The 18239-nt window shown below is 48.8% G+C and overlaps 2 protein-coding genes across 7 annotated transcripts in view; one reads left to right on the top strand and one right to left on the bottom strand.

Moving 5' to 3' along the window:
* The window catches only part of col6a4a (collagen, type VI, alpha 4a), a 39391-nt gene extending 33813 nt beyond the window's left edge, over positions 1–5578 (top strand). For 5 of the 6 annotated variants that reach the window (XM_069536825.1, XM_069536829.1, XM_069536827.1 and 2 more), the window contains 8 exons: positions 231–724; positions 1768–1858; positions 2281–2934; positions 3029–3116; positions 3609–3739; positions 4374–4544; positions 4764–4811; positions 5077–5578. In XM_069536825.1, coding sequence (XP_069392926.1) covers positions 231–724; positions 1768–1858; positions 2281–2934; positions 3029–3116; positions 3609–3739; positions 4374–4544; positions 4764–4811; positions 5077–5249 — 1850 coding nt within the window. In that variant the 3' untranslated portion in view covers positions 5250–5578. The remainder of the gene's footprint in view (positions 1–230; positions 725–1767; positions 1859–2280; positions 2935–3028; positions 3117–3608; positions 3740–4373; positions 4545–4763; positions 4812–5076) is intronic. The other variant, XM_069536826.1, reaches the window with a different exon arrangement.
* An 850-nt stretch (positions 5579–6428) lies between these two features.
* Positions 6429–17830, bottom strand: pik3r4 (phosphoinositide-3-kinase, regulatory subunit 4). The gene is made up of 21 exons (XM_069536831.1): positions 17569–17830; positions 15583–16302; positions 15091–15224; positions 14738–14948; positions 14254–14643; positions 13852–13986; positions 13538–13759; positions 13171–13344; positions 12942–13087; positions 12648–12851; positions 11370–11571; positions 10630–10721; positions 9608–9830; positions 9257–9422; positions 8793–8957; positions 8503–8714; positions 8138–8269; positions 7887–7987; positions 7555–7643; positions 7330–7450; positions 6429–7243 (listed from the first exon to the last, which is right to left on the bottom strand). Exons 2-21 carry the CDS (start codon positions 16298–16300, stop codon positions 7073–7075), a joined length of 4008 nt encoding a protein of 1335 aa, XP_069392932.1. The 5' UTR covers positions 16301–16302; positions 17569–17830; the 3' UTR covers positions 6429–7072.
* Between the last annotated feature and the right edge of the window lie 409 nt (positions 17831–18239).

The raw sequence follows: 18239 nt of genomic DNA on the forward strand, positions 1-18239 counted from the left end.
TACGTATCTTCACCTCAAACCACCAGAACAACGTTAACAAGGTTTGGCTGCTGAGTGACATCATCACCACACAGACTCTGGTTTAAACCTCCTCAGGTTCTTTGACCAGAACCATTTCCTGTGGTTCCCTAAGAGAATTGTGACCCAAGTTGTGGATCTTAGTCTCTGGTCGTTTCCTGTGACCAGACTCACAGTTACGATTCTGGGGTTTCTTCTTTGTTGGTTTTCAGGTCAGTCCGAGTGCCCGGCCTACCCCACCGAGCTGGTGTTTGGTCTGGACATGTCTGAGAACGTGACCACGACCTCCTTCGAGAGGCAGCGGTCTGCCCTCCTGTCCCTGCTCGAGGACGTCGCTATCGCTGAGAGCAACTGTCCAAAAGGCGCCCGGGTCGCTGTGGTAGGATACAGCGCCTACACCAAGTACCTGATCCGTTTCCAGGACTACCACCGCAAGAAACAACTCATCGAATTAGTGAGGAACATCGCACTGGAGAGGACGTCCAACCGACGTCAGCTAGCGGCCACCATGCACTTTGTGGGTCAGAACGTCTTCAAGCGGGTGCGATCTGGAATCATGATGAGGAAGGTGGCGGTCTTCTTTTCTGATGGGCCATCACAGGACGTTACCGACATTGTTACTGCTGTGATGGAGTACCGGGCCCAGAACATCATCCCGGCGGTCATTTCTCTGAGGAACGCTCCAGCTGTTGGTCGAGCCCTGGAGGTAAGTTTGATTCTTCAAGAGTTCTGACATAGAGACCTCACCAGAATCCAGCCTGGGCCTTATTTCATGTATCTAGTGCCGGTGCTTTATCTAGAACTGGTTCCACAAATCTCCACCACGGCACGGCTCCGGCAGACAGAACCACTGACATCAGAGTTTGTGGGTGGAGCAAGATACTTTAGGGAGAGAAGAGGCGTGGTCTGAAACCGTCAAATACAAAATAGAACGAGTGGAAATGTAAATTCTTTCAGCCACCAGCAGACGTAATGTTCTTCTGACTTCGTTAGTGATCAACAAACATTGGTGCTTCACCATCGTCAGCTGGTGCAGAGCGGAGACGTTTCATTGGTTAATAAAGAAACATACATCTGAATTACAGAACAACAAGGGGCCAAGGATGGAGCCTTGAGGAACACCACGATATGAGTGGCCCCAGAAGAGGAGGCGTCACCTTAATGTCACTTTTGGGAACATTTGAGCGCTGGTGGAGCAGATACTGTGAATTTAGTGAATCTGCATCAACTGCTGAATTACTTAGTCTCAGTTTGAGAATTCTACCGAGCAGTTTTCTATCGAGTTACATATCTTCAGAGTTCAGGTCACACATGCAACGATTTTGATTGTTTGGTCAAACTGACAAAACCTTCATCTCAAATCCTAAAGTCGTCCGTCTGCCGAGAACATCTGAACCCTGATGTTCGTGCTGTAATGACAACGTGATGATCCGTCTTTCTGTGATTACATTCAAACTTATCCGACTCTGTAAAAACAAACAGTGAGCGGATCATTGTTGAAGCTTCAACTCAACAAACTCTGGCTGTGACATTGAGCTGCTCATCCTCCTCTCGTTTGGCTCAGGACTTCACTCCAGCTGCTGTAGCTCCGTCTCCCTTTCGGGTCAGGTTACGTTCAGTGAGAGCTGCCAGACGTTTGAGGAGCTGCAGCTGTGTCTGGAAATCCAGCAGCAACATGTTTAATCCTGGAGGTGAACGAGATGTGTTTGCTGTGTTCTGTGATTCACGAGGCCTTCTGTTGCTCCTCAGGCCGACGACTCAGGACACTCCATCTTCTCCGTGCTGGGGCGGGACATGTCAGCCGACCTGAAGAAGGTCAAGAACTGTGCCATCTGTTACGGTGAGAGACTGAATATTGGAATAAATCGTGTCATACTTCTGTCGATGTTTCTGCTTCATTCTTCACTGTTTGTAAACTGGCTCAGAGTACATGTACTGCTCTGAAGTACAGGTTTGTGGTACTTGCACTTTGCTCCGCTATGTTGACCTGACAAATGTAGTTACTAGTTACTTTACAGAAAACACAAGAGTTAATAAATCTGATTTTTTAAATGCAGATTAAAACATAAATACAAGATGATCTGGAATTTAAGTTGATGAATCCAAAGTTAACATTTCATCATGTTTAACACAAACTGTGTTTCTACTTTGTTCTTGAACTGATTTCATGCGCTCTTTAATATTTCCATCAAACACAACAACGGATATTCTGCTCAGTAAAGATTTATCAGGTTTCTAGGTGATGATCTTTCGTTTCTTCAGACCCGTGCAAGCGTGCAGAAGAATGCGCCTTCATCCGGGAGCCGGTGCCGCCTCAGGAGGTGGACGTGGACCTGGTCATGGTGGTGGACAGCTCCAGGGAGGTGCAGGCGGACGAGTACGCTGGCGTCCAACAGCTGCTGGGCTCTGTGGTGGAGCAGCTGGCCGTGAGCTCGCAGCCCCGCCGAGCCGGAAGGCAGGCCCGGGTGGCTGTGGTCCAGCAGAGCGGCACCCAGGCGCCCAAGGTGGAGTTCGGTCTGCAGGCCTACCAGGACCACAACACGATGAAGAGGCACCTGGTCCGGAACATGAAGCAGCAGAGCGGCTCCTCGGCTCTGGGACAGACGCTGGAGTTCACCCTAAACGAGGTGTTCCTGAAGGCCACACAGCCCCGGAGTAAGAAGGTGCTGCTCGCCGTGGTCGGCACCCAGACGATTTCCACCGACCAGGCCAAGCTGCAGTACATCTCCCAGAAGGCCAAGTGTGAGGGCGTGGCGGTGTTTGTGGTGGCGGTCGGTGATCGATACAGCCGGGCGCAGGTGGAGGCGCTCGCCAGTCTCCCTGTTCGGCAGCACCTGATCCACGTGGACAGACCCAAGGCCAACGAGCAGGGATACACCCAGCGCTTCTTCAGAGTCTTTCTCTCCGCCCTCAACAGTGAGACCTGCCTGGATTCATTAATACCTCATCAATAATATAATATTCAAACGTTTCTGTGGCGCTACGTGAAAATCTTTGTCGTTTCTTTCAGAGGGACTGATCTCGTATCATCCTCAAGCTTTGAAACTGACGTGCGATCAGCTGAATGGTCAAAGTGGAGGACAGACCGTCTTCAACGGGTAACAGAGGATTCAGTATTTTCATCACTGATCAAGTCAAAACGCTAAAAAACTGTTTCACTATAAAATGTGATTATTTGCTGTTTGGTTTTTTTTTGGTTGAACAAAAGTCACAGTTTGAAAAAGTCTTAAATTCAGATTCGATGGGTCTCGTCTCTGGGAAACAGACTTTCTGTTTTTCTTGTGTCAGACTGAAGATGAAGAGTCATTGTTCCAACATGAGTCTGAGATTAACGAATGACTCCGCCTCATTACTACAACTCTTCCCTGTCATTTATTCTGCAGAAGAAGACGAGTTCCCTCAGGACTGGTCATCTCGTCTCTTAGCGGTTTATAGCTGCAGACTTCCTGTTGTCATTTTCTGAAACCATAAAAATCAACAGTGTAAATAAAAATCAGCTGTTCCATCAGAGGACGGTTCAGACGCTGTTGATTCATGACTCGGCAGAAACGCTGAGTCACACGCTCACTCATGTTGTCGGCTGCGTCCAGGCAGGACCAGGAGGACTTTACTGAGGAGGCCGAGGGGACGTTTCAGGAGCAGACGGGGAGACAGACACAGACGGGACAGCTGGATGTCCTCGAGGCTCTGAGCAGACAGACAATCATCTCTGGAGGCAACGGTAGCACACACACACACACACACACTCACACAGTCTCGTCCTGCTCTCTGACTGCATGCTTCATGCTTCATGCTTCATGTTTCATGTTTCGGCTCAAACTGTCGATCAAACTTCTCGTTCTTCATTAACACGTGATCTTGTCTCTGAACTAAACTTCTTCTGTTCATGTCGATCATTTGAATCAGAGTTATTCATCTTTTCATGCTCTAATGTTCAGAAGACACTGTCCTCAGACTGTCCATCGCCGCAGCTCAGCCTCTGTCCCCAACACTGGGTTGTAGCTCCTGTCTCTTTAAGACCCACGGTCTGCTGTGATTGGTCATCGCTGTGACTTCACCTGACTTTGTTCCTTTGAATCAGAACGACGGCTCATTAACTGATGACAGATGTTGTAACTATGGCAACAGAGAAGGTCATTAGATGAGTTTGATAAAAAACATCTTCTGTGAAACATCTGCATCAGAACTTTACAGTCCACTGTGTCACTGTCTCTGTAAGAGGGCGGAGTTTATACACATGTCCCTGACATTGGTAGGGGGCGTGTCAGAGTAGTGGTCAGGGGTCTCAGACAGGGGGCGCTGCTCTGGACCGTGGTTCTCAGTGTGTGTAGTAAATGTGTGTGTTCTGCTTTCAGCCCGCTGTCAGCTGGACGCTGACGCTGGTTCCCAGTGTGAAGACTTTGTCCAACTCTGGTTCTTTGACCGTCTCATCGGTGCATGCTCTCCCTTCTGGTTCGGCGGTTGCGGCGGTAACGCCAATCGCTTTAACACGGAAAATGAATGTTTGCAGACTTGTGGCACTAACAGTAAGTGGGCGTCTCTGTGGACTAACCTCCGTCCACTCGTGTCAATATGTCTTTATGTTACTTTATTATTCTTTTTCTTACAAAGTTGATTTTCTCACGAATCAAATGTTTCAGATTTAAATTCGTGTACAGACCCGTTCTTCAGATGTCTGAGACGTTTGTTCAGTTCCCGTGGTTTGATTCCTGAAGGTGTGTTCACAGTTTCTTCTCCTCCGTCAGATCCCAGCATCCTGACGCCGCCGCAGCTCAACAGCTTCGCCTCCAAAGGTAAAAGCGTCTCTGATCCTTTCAGCCGTCGTGTTTCCGACTGTGACCGATTGAAAAAACAAGTGCAATGGTAGTCACCTGCTGAATGTGGGCGGGGCAGGATGTGACGCCAACCACACAAACATGTTGCTAGCGGTTGAGGTTGTGATGTCACAGGTCAAAGTTCATCAAACTTCACCACAGGAAGAATTAAAAATGATGGTGAAGGTTCGGAGCTTCGTGTCCTCGTCAGTAAACGAGTCTGTGTCACGTTGTGTCTCCTCAGACGCCTGTTTCCTCGGCCAGGACCCCGGCAGCTGCCAGGACTACACCATGGCGTGGTTCTTCGACACCGAGCAGAACGAATGCTCTCGCTTCTGGTTTGGCGGCTGCGGCGGCAACGAGAACCGCTTCAAGACGCAAGAGGAGTGTGAGAACCTGTGTTTGACGAAGAGTTGATGAGGAGGAGAAAACCTCCAGGGGGCAGTCATGAGTTCTTTATAAGACGAGAAACTGCAAATGTTTTCTGTACAAATGTTTTCAGGGAAAGTGTAACGTCCCGCAGCTGAATTCATTTTTAAAATTCGTCTCGTGGACGAGTTTCCTGTGTCTTGCACGTTTCATTTCCTGCCAAGCTTCTGTTTGTAAAAGCTTCACGACGAGTGAACGAGGTCGACGCTCGTCAAACTTTGATCTGGTGCTAGTTTCATGAGGATGCTGGAAAAAACAAGTTGTCAGAGTGAAAATGTTCGAAGGAATGAAAACAATAAAGTGAGTTTATATATAAACGAGTTTGGTTTCATCATTTATCACATTATTTAAAATCAAATACTAATAATCAGATTTGTTTCTGGGACTGAATGTGAACGTCTCGGTGAAAGTAAACGTGTGAGAGAAAAACCTTCATTTTATCTTGTAAACGTTTTTAATCATCGGATGATTCATGGATTTCTTTCTCATTTCAACGAAATTAGCAACGATCGATATGTGAACATGTCAGAGTGATCAGCTCCAGTTTTTAGAACATGTTTCATCAGTGGTTCGAGTTTATTATCGGATAAATGAATAATCTCAAGGTTTTTCCAGCGTCTCCATGTTTCCTGAACTTGTTTATTTTGGTTGGATGAACTTGATCATGTTTCTGTTTTCACCTTTAATTAAAAAAAGCTGCTGCTGATTCTTTGAGACGAGTCGTCAGAGTCGAGTCTGTCGGGGCGTAAAGGTCGCCGGGGTCGCTCAGCGCCACCCACTGTGTGTGTGTGTGTGTGTGTGTGGAGCTCCTCTGTTACAACTTATTTATTTAAACACTGTCTGCGGCTCGTCTCACAGTTTGATCCTTAAAAGGTCTGAAGTGTCGAGCTTCAGCTCGCGTCCTCGTCTGCGATGGCGAGTCGTCGATGTCTGTGGTTCATCAAACCGACCGAGAAAAAAAACGACTCAAATAATCCAGAAAAGTTCTGATCGGTGGAGAGAAGCACCAGTGATGGTCAAACATGGCGGCAGCTGACGGACCGACAGGAAACGTTCCAGATGTCTGGTTTCAGGGCGACAGATGTTTCACATCGTTAACGTTAAAAGTTTCAAAAAATAAAAACTGATTCCGCTGAATCAGGAAAAACGACACTTTGCCAAACGCAGCTGACTCATGGTTTTTATTTAGTATTTACAGGAAAAAACATTTTAAACTAGAACATCAGTCAAACAACCACAGACTGTAAAGAAAGAAAAGTGAATCTCTATCGCCCCCTGGTGTCTGGCTGCAGTATAGAACCCTCCTCCTCCTCCATGTTAGCAGATGGGACATGAACCAAACTCAAAGAAAATCAAAGTAGACGTTTAATAAATGTTTGTAAAGATGTTTCTGTCGTTTCAGCTCGTTCTTCTTTCTGATGTTTGTTCAAGTTTCTGATCAGTTTGGTTTAATTAGTTATTGACGATGTAAAAACAGGCGGAGACTCAGGATTGGTTAAGCAAATGTGTGGGCGGGACCTGGATATCACGGCTCATCAGACGTTTTGGTCTCATTTGATTTGGAAGCGGAGACGTGTCGTCCATCTTTATTTTCAGTCTGCGGCTGAAACGGTTGATTCTTTGATTAATCTGCTTTTTGTTTTGTTGATCAACATGAAAACGAGACTCGGTCACTGATGAACTTCCAACTCGTCCTCTAACACTTCACTCGTTTTCAAATCGAATTCTCAGAAACACATTTTCTTGTACTCGTGCTTCGTAAAGTGCACAAAACAAAGACGCCGCTCGTGGCGAGCAGAACAAAGACGTCTTCACTTCCACACTTTGACGATGCCGTCTCTGGACGAGGTGACGATGAAGCCCTGCGTGGTCTGAAAGGTGGCGATGTCTGTGATTATGTCGTGGTGTCCCACAGGGAGGGATTCTGGGCCGCGGCGAGGCGAGTCCTCCACCACGCCGCTCTTCTGTTTACTGTGGATCTCCTGCACAACACAGAGGCATGATGGGAAACAAAACAAACATCACTCGTGTGGCGGTTGACTCGGGATCATTAATGATGCGACCTCACCTGAACGACCTCCGTCCCTTCAATGATCTTCCTGCTGTAGAGGACAGACGGACAGTGCAGCGAGTCATTGGCTCCGCCCGCCACAATGTACGACCTCTCAGGATACGCCAGGTCCCAGAACCTGAGAAGCATCATTTCAAAACGTTCACGTCATCCTGCTCATGTTCTCTGACGACAATGATAATATTGTGTTCCAGATGTTCAGACTCAGGTTGAGTCTCAGACCTGATCCTCATGTCGGAGCCGGCCGTCAGCAGCAGAGGGTTCCCATCAGCCGGACTGCAGTAGATCCCATGAACGCTGTGAGGAGACGGCTGAACACACAGAGACACAGGAACTTTAGATGAGAAGAAGAAGAATCTGTCGACACGTCGTTCAGGTCCAACCACTGACGTTCACTGTCATTAAGAGCAACAGGGATTCAACCAGGATCTACTCAGACCACACACACACACACACACACACACACACACACACACACACACACACACACACACACACACACACACACACACACACACACACACACACACACACACACACACACACACACACACCTGCATCTCAGAGAGTGGAGGAGCTGAACTCGCCCACAGAGTGAATTTTCGATCTCCGGTCTCCATGTCCCACATCGACACTTCGTTATTCCCCTGGACGGCTGGAGGATGGGGGAGGATGGGGGGTGGGGGATGGGGGAGGATGGGGGGTGGGGGTGGAAACAAGAGTCTGCTCTTAGTTTTTTTCTCACGGACACAGATTCACTTTATTTCCATTCTAACGTGTGAAGTTGTTAAAGACGTCGTCCGACCTGCGATGACAGATGATTGGTAGAGCGGATGCATGAGCAGCCGTCTGATTCGTGCTCGAGCAGGGTGGGAGTGGTTTGAAATGGGCAGCTGGAACCGCATATCCCAGCAGGCCATGGTGCCGCTGCTTGTTCCTGTAGAGGAAATAAAAGCACAAACCTGTTTTAAACGTCCTGTCACTTTAACAATAATGAAACAAGGCTGGTTTTAGATCTTCATTTGAATTTCTTCCAGTTTACAGACTCTGATAATAAACCTGATCAAAGAACCTGGATTTATATTTTATTTATATTTCTGCTCGACGTCTCGTTCAGACTCAGTGTCGTCATCACAGCTGATGTGTGAACGACGTCTCACACAGACGCACCTAAACAGAGCCAGCACTGGTGCATGTCCACGGTGAAGGAGGTGATGAGTCCCAGACGCAGGTCGTGGCGGAGCGTCCAGGCGTTGGAGTTGGAGCGAAGGTCCCAGCCGACCAGCGAGCCGTTGACGGTGGCGTACGCCAGCACCGACTGAGCGCCCGAGTTAAAATGATGGATGTCGACCGCGCAGCCGTCCTCCTGCAGGTCCAGAGACCTGAGAGGAGTCCGGAGGACACGGTGAGTCGGGAACACGTCAGACGTCAGACTTTTACCTGCGGACCTGTGGACTCACCTGGTCTGGAACGGCTGAACTTTGGGGGATTTGGGAGGTTTATTGGCTTCGACCGCCAGCAGCTGGATGGAGCCGTTGTCTGAGGCCACCGCTAAATAATGTGACCCCTGACAGAAGGTCAGTGTCTTCACGTGGCCGCCGATACGAGAATACGTCAACACCGACCTGCAGGAAGAAAGAGACGATGCAACAGAACCGTTAACTCAGAGTCCAGCTTTCTGACGTGTTCCTGACATGTTCCTGACGTGTTCCTGACATGTTCCTGACGTGTTCCTGACATGTTCCTGACGTGTTCCGTATGTGAGAACAAATGTCTGAGTCAGTGTCTCTGGACACAAGGTTTCTAACACGTGACGGACACGAGACTGGAAGAACACAGGAGACACGTAGAAGACGAAGACGTAAACTTGGAAAGACGAGGAGGTTCCAGATGTTTGGTGACGAGGTGTGACTGGAGGTCTTACCTGGTGGTCGTGGTCTTGCCCTCCATCTTCTGACTGTCCCAGACTTTGACGGTGCCGTCGTTGGACGCTGTGGCGAAGATGGAGTGTTCGTCTGAGACTCTGATTCTGTTCACTGCGGCTTTGTGTTCGTGGAGATGTGCGACCAGCAGCCCTTTAGGATGCCACCCTGACACACACAGTTACACACAGACGAGGAAACAACGCGTCACAGTCGGTAAAACGTTTTAAAGGGTTTGTTTCATTTGGGGACAGAAGATGATTCTTTCTCTCTGAGAGTTCGGAGCCGCCGCTGCACCTTCAGCGACATTAACGCTCCGCTTGGTTTCTATGTCATTTTATTTCTAATGTTACCGGGAGGCGGCGGTCGACTTTCCCACTCTGCGCTCTCCATCATCTGCTTGGCCATGCGCTCTGCGCTGCACTGCTCCCTCTTCTGCTGCACCAGCTGCTGCAGCTCCGCTTTACAGGTGTTGATGCGGCGCTGGTAGGCGGGGCCGCTCACCACCGACTGCAGCACGGGCACCGCCGGGGTCGCGGCGCTCTTCCTGACCTGACTGCCCGGCCCGTCAGCTGCCTGCAAACCAGACAAGTCCTTATTTTACAGCCTGAGACCATTTGAGGTTCTGCAGTTTTCTAGATGTTTTCCAGTCCTGATGACTTTACAGCTCCGGTTCTTCACACATTCAACAGAGCATCTTGAGTTTAGAAAGCCTGAAACTGTTCAGAGACAGAAGTGAGAACTAATTTAAAGAATCTAAAAAACTTCTACGACCAGAAAAAACCTCAACAAAGGAAAAAGAAGCCTCGTTACAAACATCTGGCTCCGATTCAGTAACGTTCAGACGGCTGAAGGTGAAACGAGGACGGGGTTCATTACAAACTTCACAAAAACAAGTCGAATGAGACACGAGGACGTTTTATAGACAAAAGGATTTAAGATGAATCAATGTCATTAGCTGCAGCCTTTAGGTTAGGGTAGGTTAAGGTAATGTTGGGGTAGGTTAGGGTTAGGTTAAGGGTTAGCTTAGGGTTAGGTTAAGGGTTAGCTTAGGGTTAGGTTAAGAGTTAGCTTAGGGTTAAGTTAAGGGTTAGCTTAGGGTTAAGTTAAGGGTTAGCTTAGGGTTAAGGTTGTAAAACCAGACGCAGCCTGATCACATCTAATCATATCTGGTTTGACATTTTTCCACAGTTTAAAAGGACAAAGATCAGGAACTGTCTCTCTGTCTCTCTGTCTCTGTCCTTAAAGAACCTGTGGACATGCAGATTGTGTTTTGGCCTCTGGACAAACAGGATCAGTTCCAGACGCTCTTGATTTGCATAAACACAGTAAAGGTCGACCACGCCTGCACCTAAACGCAGCATCGGGGGGTTACCGTGGCGATCTGAGTGGAGGCCGGCTCCTGAGACCCGAACATGCTCTTCCACTCCTCGTTCATGGTGGAGTCCTGCTTCGTGTGCTTCCTCGCTGCAGGAAACAAGAAACACCAGAGACACATGACAACGGGACACTTTTCAAAACCATGAGACTGATTCAGACGGACACTCTGGATCTGAACGGTTCTGTGGAGCAGCTCGTTCTCTTTCAGGTTCCAGCTGCAGATGGAAATAACTTCCTTCACTGACTGACACAGAAACATCTGGACCACAGAGTTCATCTGTTTGTACAGTACACAACTGCTAATGTGTCCCACTTAATGACTGAGGTTCAGACACACACAACCACCACAGACACACCACAGACACTCACAACCACCACAAAGACACTCACAACCACCACAAAGACACACACAACCACCACAGACACACAACAGACACACACAACCACCACAGAGACACAAAACCACCACAGAGACACAAAGACACCACAAGGAGACAAAACATGACCAAAAAGAGACAAACTGCGATGGAGTGTGTGTCTCTCTCAGTCCGGGGTCATGGGACAGTTTGTCAGTGTGTTCACGTCAGTCAGACATTTTTCTCGGTCGCTCACTAACATGACGTTGACAGACGTGTTGTGTTCAGCAGAACTCTGTCGTTAATGAAGGTGAAGATGTGAACGTTGAAGCGAGGACGGATCCTGTCGGTTGTGAACTCTGAAGCTCTGTGTTGTTACCTCTCTTGTCCTCGGCCTCAGCTTTGGGTTTGACCAGGTCGACTTGGCGACCGGTGATGCCGAGCGTCGCCAGGTCGATGACGCCGGTCTGCGCCGCCTCTCCCAGGTGGCTCTGCTCTCCCATGTTGGCTTTGGCCTTGTTGGATTTCAGCATAAAGTCTTTGAGCGCCAGCAGCTTGTCCTCCTCCGACTCTGTCATGCCCTGAGCAGCACAGGAAACAGGAAGCAGGAAACATTTGAACCACATCTAAAGAAACTCGCTCAAGGCGTTCTAGAGATATTTGCCCTAATGTGTTTCTTATCAAACTCACATTGTGAAAACAATCTTGTTTCTTTTCCTCAGAACAGTGAGAATAATTATGGTATAAAACCTTGAAGAGAGTTTACGACTGTTGATCCAGATGTTTTACTGGAACCTCCTCCTTTGTTCATGTCTCTGGTTCGTCTCCTCAGACTCAGCAGCTCCACATGATGTGGTGCTTTTAATTTAAGTGGGTCGTCAGCATAATTGGTTCTAAATATAAAGCTCATCCTCCTCCTCCTCCTCCTCCCTGACCTCTCCGACAGCTCTGTGGTTTTTGTCAGTGTTCGTGTCTGTAGGACGCCAGATGTTCTCAACACGTCGAGGTCTGTGTTGTGTGTGTGAGTGAAATGAGTTCAGAACAGAGACTGTGATTCCAACTCACTGAGGTTCAATCATCACAACTATTCATTAGTCTGTTGATGAAAGCTGTTTACTGGTCTGAGGTCTGTTCTTTAACAACACTGACGACAAACAGCATTAATCTAAACAGCACACACACACACACACACACACACACACACACACACACACACACACACACACACACACACACACACACACACACACACACACACACGCCTCAGGTTCCAAATGGCACCAGAACAACAACAGAGTTCAGAGCATTGTGGGAAATATTTGTCCCTGACTCACTGGAGAAATGTGTGTGTGGTGGTGGTTAGTGTGTATTAGTGTGTATTAGTGTGTATCGGTGTGTATTAGTGTGTATTAGTGTGTATCGGTGTGTATTAGTGTGTATTAGTGTGTATCGGTGTGTATTAGTGTGTATTAGTGTGTATCGGTGTGTATTAGTGTGTATTAGTGTGTATCAGTGTGTAGGTGAGACCGTGTTGATGTCCGTGTCTGTTGTCCGTTCCGTCCTGTGTTTATAAAGCCGAGCGACACTGCCCCCTGTGGCTCAAAGCTGAATCTGCTGTCCACACAACACGTCACAAACAACTCGTTGTCGTTCTGACCTGTGACAGAAGCTTCTTGAGGAGCTGAGCGATGGCCGGGTCCTCGGGAGTGGGGCATTCTGGGATAGATCCGGCTCGCTTCTTCTGCCGCAGCAGCAGGTGTCGAAAGAGGCTGGCGATGTCTTTGGAGCGCAGCGCGTAGTCGAAGATGGACCGACTGACCGGCTCCTTCAGGACGCTCAGCAGGACCAGCTCCTTATCGATCTGAAGACAGACGGAGCGGCGAGGGTGACGAAGATGAAGATGAAGGACAGGTGAGATAATGACTGAATGGTGATGAGGAGGAGGACTCACCTGGATGATGGGCTGGGTGATGAAGGGGTTGAGGTGGGGCATTAGTTTACAGTAGACATCGGCCACGTTGAGGTGCTGAGCGACCACAGTGATGAAGCCCACCGCCCCGTAACGGATCCACAGGTTGGGATGACACAGGAATGGAGCTACGGCGAGCGGGAAGGGACACGTTAACAAATCCAGAAACCAGCTGAGCCACGATTTAAAATCTCACCAAACGTCCTCTCACCAATATCGCTGACAAACTCGTAGATGTGAGGTTTCTGCAGCAGACCCAGCTGACACATGCAGGTGAGAGCGTTGAGAGCTTTGTAGATGACAAACTCCTCCGTGTCGCTCAGACCTTGCTGCAGGAGAGGCTTCAGGATGGAGGAGCTCTGCCAGCCCACGTACGCCGCCACGCCTTCGACACGAGGACAGAGCATAAACAGGAAGTGAGCGTGAATACAAAAAACTCAACTCAATCAATTCTGTGATGGAGATTTGTTGCGATGATGAACTTACAATAAGAAATCGTAACTTCACCATCGTGAAACCTTGTGTTTGTACGGAGAGAACAGAACGGAGAACTTCATGAAGCTATCTGAGGTTCTTACCCACGATGCTGTCGAAGAAGGCTCCTCGCAGGTGCCAGTCGTTCTTGTCGTTGAGGAAGGTGATCATGTGGGACAGCAGTACGTCGTTGGCTTTCTGTCGGCCGAAGAAGACGCAGAGGCGCGTGATGCCGTTCTCCATCAGCGACTGTTTGACGATGTTCTCGGAGTCGCACAGCAGCGTGACCACCTTCTGCTGCACCATCTCGTGCAGCGCCTGCAGCTCTGAACATCAGACGCAGCGAGTCCGTCACGCTGACACACAGCAGCACATATGACACCAGCAGTGAAAGAGCAGCTTGTGTGTGGTTCTGTACCTGAGTCGTAGTTTTCGTTCGGGTGAAGTGTTTCCTCCGCGTCCTCGCCGCTCAGGTCCTGCTCTGTGTTCACGTTGTTTTCCTGAACGAGTTCAAGGAAACGCAACGCGCTCTCCGCCAGATGTGCAATGTTCTCTGAACGCAACCAAGACAACAATACTAGATGTTAGTCGGACGAACAACTCCGATGAATCGCCGTAGAAGTGACATTAGATATTATAATTATAATATTGAAAATCTATTATATGTCAATATCAATGTTTCTGAGAGAGGGTGAGAAGGTGCTGAATAGAACAAGCTCCATGATGGATCCCTGAGGGACGCCATCATGACATAGTTTCAAATCTTCACACCTGCAGTGTCATAAACAAAGCTTCTTTCATTTCAGACCCCGTCACCGACCTGCGTACGCCAGCCTGACGATGGTGGCGTCGTCCTGGGCGAGGTGTGCGATGCCTGGCAGGATGTACTCTGGATAGATGTTGACGTCGTTCCTAGGCACCTCCTTCACCAGCGCCAGCACTTTGGCCAGAGTTCTTACCGCCTGAGCTCGCACCCGAGGAACGGGGTCGTTGCAGAAGTGCAGCAGGTAGGGCGTGATGCGGTCCAGCAGGATGTCGACGCCAAGCCGGGGAGCCAGGTGGAGGGTGAGCTCCAGAGCGGCAAGTTTGGAGTCGCAGGAGTGCAGCGTCTGCAGGCAGGAGGTGATGACAGACACCAGGACGATGAGGCCCTGCTCCTCCCTGGAGCTCAGCACGCTCTCGCTGCTCTCCTGCGATGAAGACGAGGAGCCTGGAGAGGACAAAGACAAACCAGCGCTTGAGAAAAGGTTTCTCGTTGTGCAACATTAAAAATGTTCAACATCTCAGGTACGACTCCTTCTCACCTCCTCGCAGGTTGTGCAGGATGTTGTCGAGGTCTTTGCGGATGACGAGCACTCGCTCGTCTGCCGACTGGAAGGTCTCTTTGGCAAACTGAGCCATGTACGGCTGCAGGAAGGTGTAGAAGATGTCGGGGAAGGCTTTTCCTCTCTGCTGTTTCAGATACTCCTCCGCCGTCAGGCGCTTCTCAGGCTCCCGCTGCACCATCTGACCCACCTGAGAGGTCGTTGAGGCTGTTGTCACTACATTTCCTTAACCAGTTTCCTTTAAACACATTTCTTTATGTTGCTCTGGAGGAGAGAAACAGAGCAAACAACCTCTTATGTGCTGCACAAATAAAGATGAACTGAACGGTTACCAGCTCTCGGATGCTCCGGTCCTCAATCTTCATGAGCACTTGCTCGGTCTGAAACAGTCCTTTGCGATACGCCAGCAGCTGCGACAGGTCGAAGAGCGGGACGCCCTCAGTGAAGAGTTCTGCTACGACACAGCCTGAGACACGACACGATTAAAACTCACACTGATGTTCAGCCTCTAGTTTAATTCTGATTATTTCATTTTTTAAATTTCAGAAACTGATGAAACATTGCTGTGAAGAGCCCCCCCTGCTGGTGAGTGAAGAGGTGTTCATATGGGCTTTGTTCATCGATAAGGTTTCTATCAGTCTTTTACTCCGTGACATCACGTCACCGCTGTGTTTAATGTTTTAATTTGAAAATTTATAGAAAATAAAGGTTGAATCAGCGAGAAGCTGAAGTCGATCATCTTATTGTTTCTTGTTATGACGTCATGATACAAACTCTATAACAACCTGTCTCTTCATAAGAGGAGACGTGTTTGGACTCTGTACCTGCAGAGAAGATGTCCATGGCCTGTTTGAGCTCCCCTCTGCTCCTCTGGTTGTTGTTGGTCAGGTCCACCAGCGGCGTGTTCTGGTCGCTCTCTGTTGTAAACATGCTTCCATCCACAAACCTCTCGGGAGCGATGTAGCACGTCCTCCGTCGGGATGTGTCGAAGAAGTAGTTGAAGTCGGCAGGGTTGTCCTCTGGCAGGTACGTGGGCTTAAAGCTGGCGAAGTCTGTGAGCAGCACCCAGTTCCAGCTGGTCACCATCACGTTCTCTGTCTTGATGTCACCGTGGCGGACGCCAGATTTGTGTGCCTGGTCGACGGCATTGAGGATCTGAAAGGCCAGCCAGCGCTTCTCCACGTTGTTGAGGAAAGGCCGGGTACTGATGCGGTCGTACAGGTTGTCCCGGACGTACTGGCGGAACAGGATGGCGGCTTTCTCCGTCAGGGAGGTTTTCTGGAAGGGCAGGCAGTTCTGGCAGGAGTGCAGCCGGATCTTCAGCTCCTCCAGCTCCTGTTTGTAGCTGGTCAGAGGCAGCGATGGGTCCTGGATGGCGAAGACTTTGACCACCACCAGGCCCTCGCGGTGTTTAGCCCGGGCCACCTTGAAGAAGCGAGTGCTGCCCAGGCTCTTGTCGTACTCATGGTCGTGGATGTCAGAGAAATAACTGTCCACAGACAGGATCTGAGACGGAGCGATGCCGGCCAGCTGATTCCCCATCACTGGAAAACAACGGTACAAATACCAATGAAGAAGTAACACACATCACATCCTGTTTCTGTTTCCACTGCTCAAACAACTGGGAAACAAGGAGGGGGGGGGGGGCAACAGCCAATCAGCTGAGAGGAAGTAAGGAGGAAGCTCTTGTGCAACAGGTGCGACTGCACGACACACACACACATATAATCCGCTCAGCTGCAACATGACGCTTCACCACTAGATGTCACTAAATCTGAGCCTTCAATGTGTCATCAACGTGTCTTTAGTAGATCTGTTTTTATGTGTAGGTTAAAAACACGTTATAAATACAACGAGTTGTTACTGAGGCTGCAGGTGATGAAGATCTTTAGATAATTAAATAAACTTGTAACTTCCTCCTCACAGACTCGGAGCTGCTCGCTTGTGTTCACACGTCACATTTAACAGATGTGTCCTCCTGCTCTGCTCTGAGCACCGACACGTTACACCGACACGTTACAACGACACGTTACAACGACACGTTACAACACGACACGTTACAACGACACGTTACAAAGACACGTTACAACACGACACGTTACAACGACGTTACAAAGACACGTTACCACGACACGTTACACCGACACGTTACAACGACACGTTACACCGACACGTTACAACGACACGTTACCACGACACGTTACACCGACACGTTACAACGACACGTTACACCGACACGTTACAACGACACGACACATTACACCGACACGTTACAACGACACGTTACAACGACACGTTACAACACGACACGTTACAACGACACGTTACAACGACACGTTACAACACGACACGTTACAACGACGTTACAAAGACACGTTACCACGACACGTTACACCGACACGTTACACCGACACGTTACAACACGACACGTTACAACACGACACGTTACAACGACGTTACAAAGACACGTTACCACGATACGTTACAACACGACACGTTACACCGACATGTTACAACACGACGACACGTTACAACGACACGTTACAACGACGTTACAAAGACACGTTACAACGACACGTTACAACGACACGTTACAACGACACGTTACAACGACACGTTACAACGCGTCTGAATGTTCGATGCTGTCAAACATCTGGATCACACATCTGCTGAGCCTCAGCTGCGGCAGTCACATGATCCAGCTCCACGCGCAGCCGGACACGTAGCATGTGAGCTAACTGTGGTGGAGCCGTTGCAGCGTTAACGCTCATGTCGTGTAGACTCGAACCCGTGTGCAGGTGGAACTTTACCGGGAGATGTCGGCTCTGCTGTCGTAGTGTTAGCTTTAGCAGGCTAGCAGTGAGCGACGTCCCCCCACAGTTCAGCTAACGGATGCTAACAGCTGCTAGCGTTAGCCTGAGCGCAGATCGTCGGTGTTCATGTCGCGTGAGACTCGGTGGAATAAATAAATAATAATAAATGTGAGTGTTAGCTTCAGCAGCAGAATCACGGAGCTAGCTGCTAACGCATTAGCCGTCATCAGCTGTTGTTATGAATCCGGGTCAGAGCGGAAACTCACGTCAGCGCCGCCCAGTGGTCAACTACAGCTACGATGGAGATCGTCTATTAGGCAGATGAAGCCCTCGGTCGTTAAAAGAAATGGTCCGTAAATACTATCAACAATACCATACTGAGATAAAACCTAAAGAAATACTTTATTACAAAGTCCTGAACTGTGAAGAATCTCAAATACATTACAAATAAAAACTTGTAAAAATCACCTTCACATTTTCACTGTTATTGTTACAAGAAGAAGCTCAGCAAACAGAACTGATGGATTCAGATAAACACAAAATTCAATCATAATTATTAAACTTCACACACACACACACAACCACACACACACACATCTGTGTTGTTAGTTAACATCAGAGTACATTTACTCAACAAGTGAATATGAGATACTTTATTTTTCCATATA

This window comes from Paralichthys olivaceus, chromosome 13 (genome assembly GCF_024713975.1).
Source record: "Paralichthys olivaceus isolate ysfri-2021 chromosome 13, ASM2471397v2, whole genome shotgun sequence".
Lineage (NCBI taxonomy): Eukaryota > Metazoa > Chordata > Actinopteri > Pleuronectiformes > Paralichthyidae > Paralichthys > Paralichthys olivaceus.

Bases quoted from the DNA above. Each gene is read 5' to 3' on its own strand.
- pik3r4 (XM_069536831.1), bottom strand. From the start codon at position 16,300: ATGGGGAATCAGCTGGCCGGCATCGCTCCGTCTCAGATCCTGTCTGTG. The intron at 13,987-14,253 runs GTCGGTGACGGG...GGTTGCGTTCAG, and splicing joins CGTCAGGCTGGCGTACGCAG to AGAACATTGCACATCTGGCG. The intron at 10,722-11,369 runs GTAACAACACAG...TGTTTCCTGCAG, and splicing joins TGAGGCCGAGGACAAGAGAG to CGAGGAAGCACACGAAGCAG.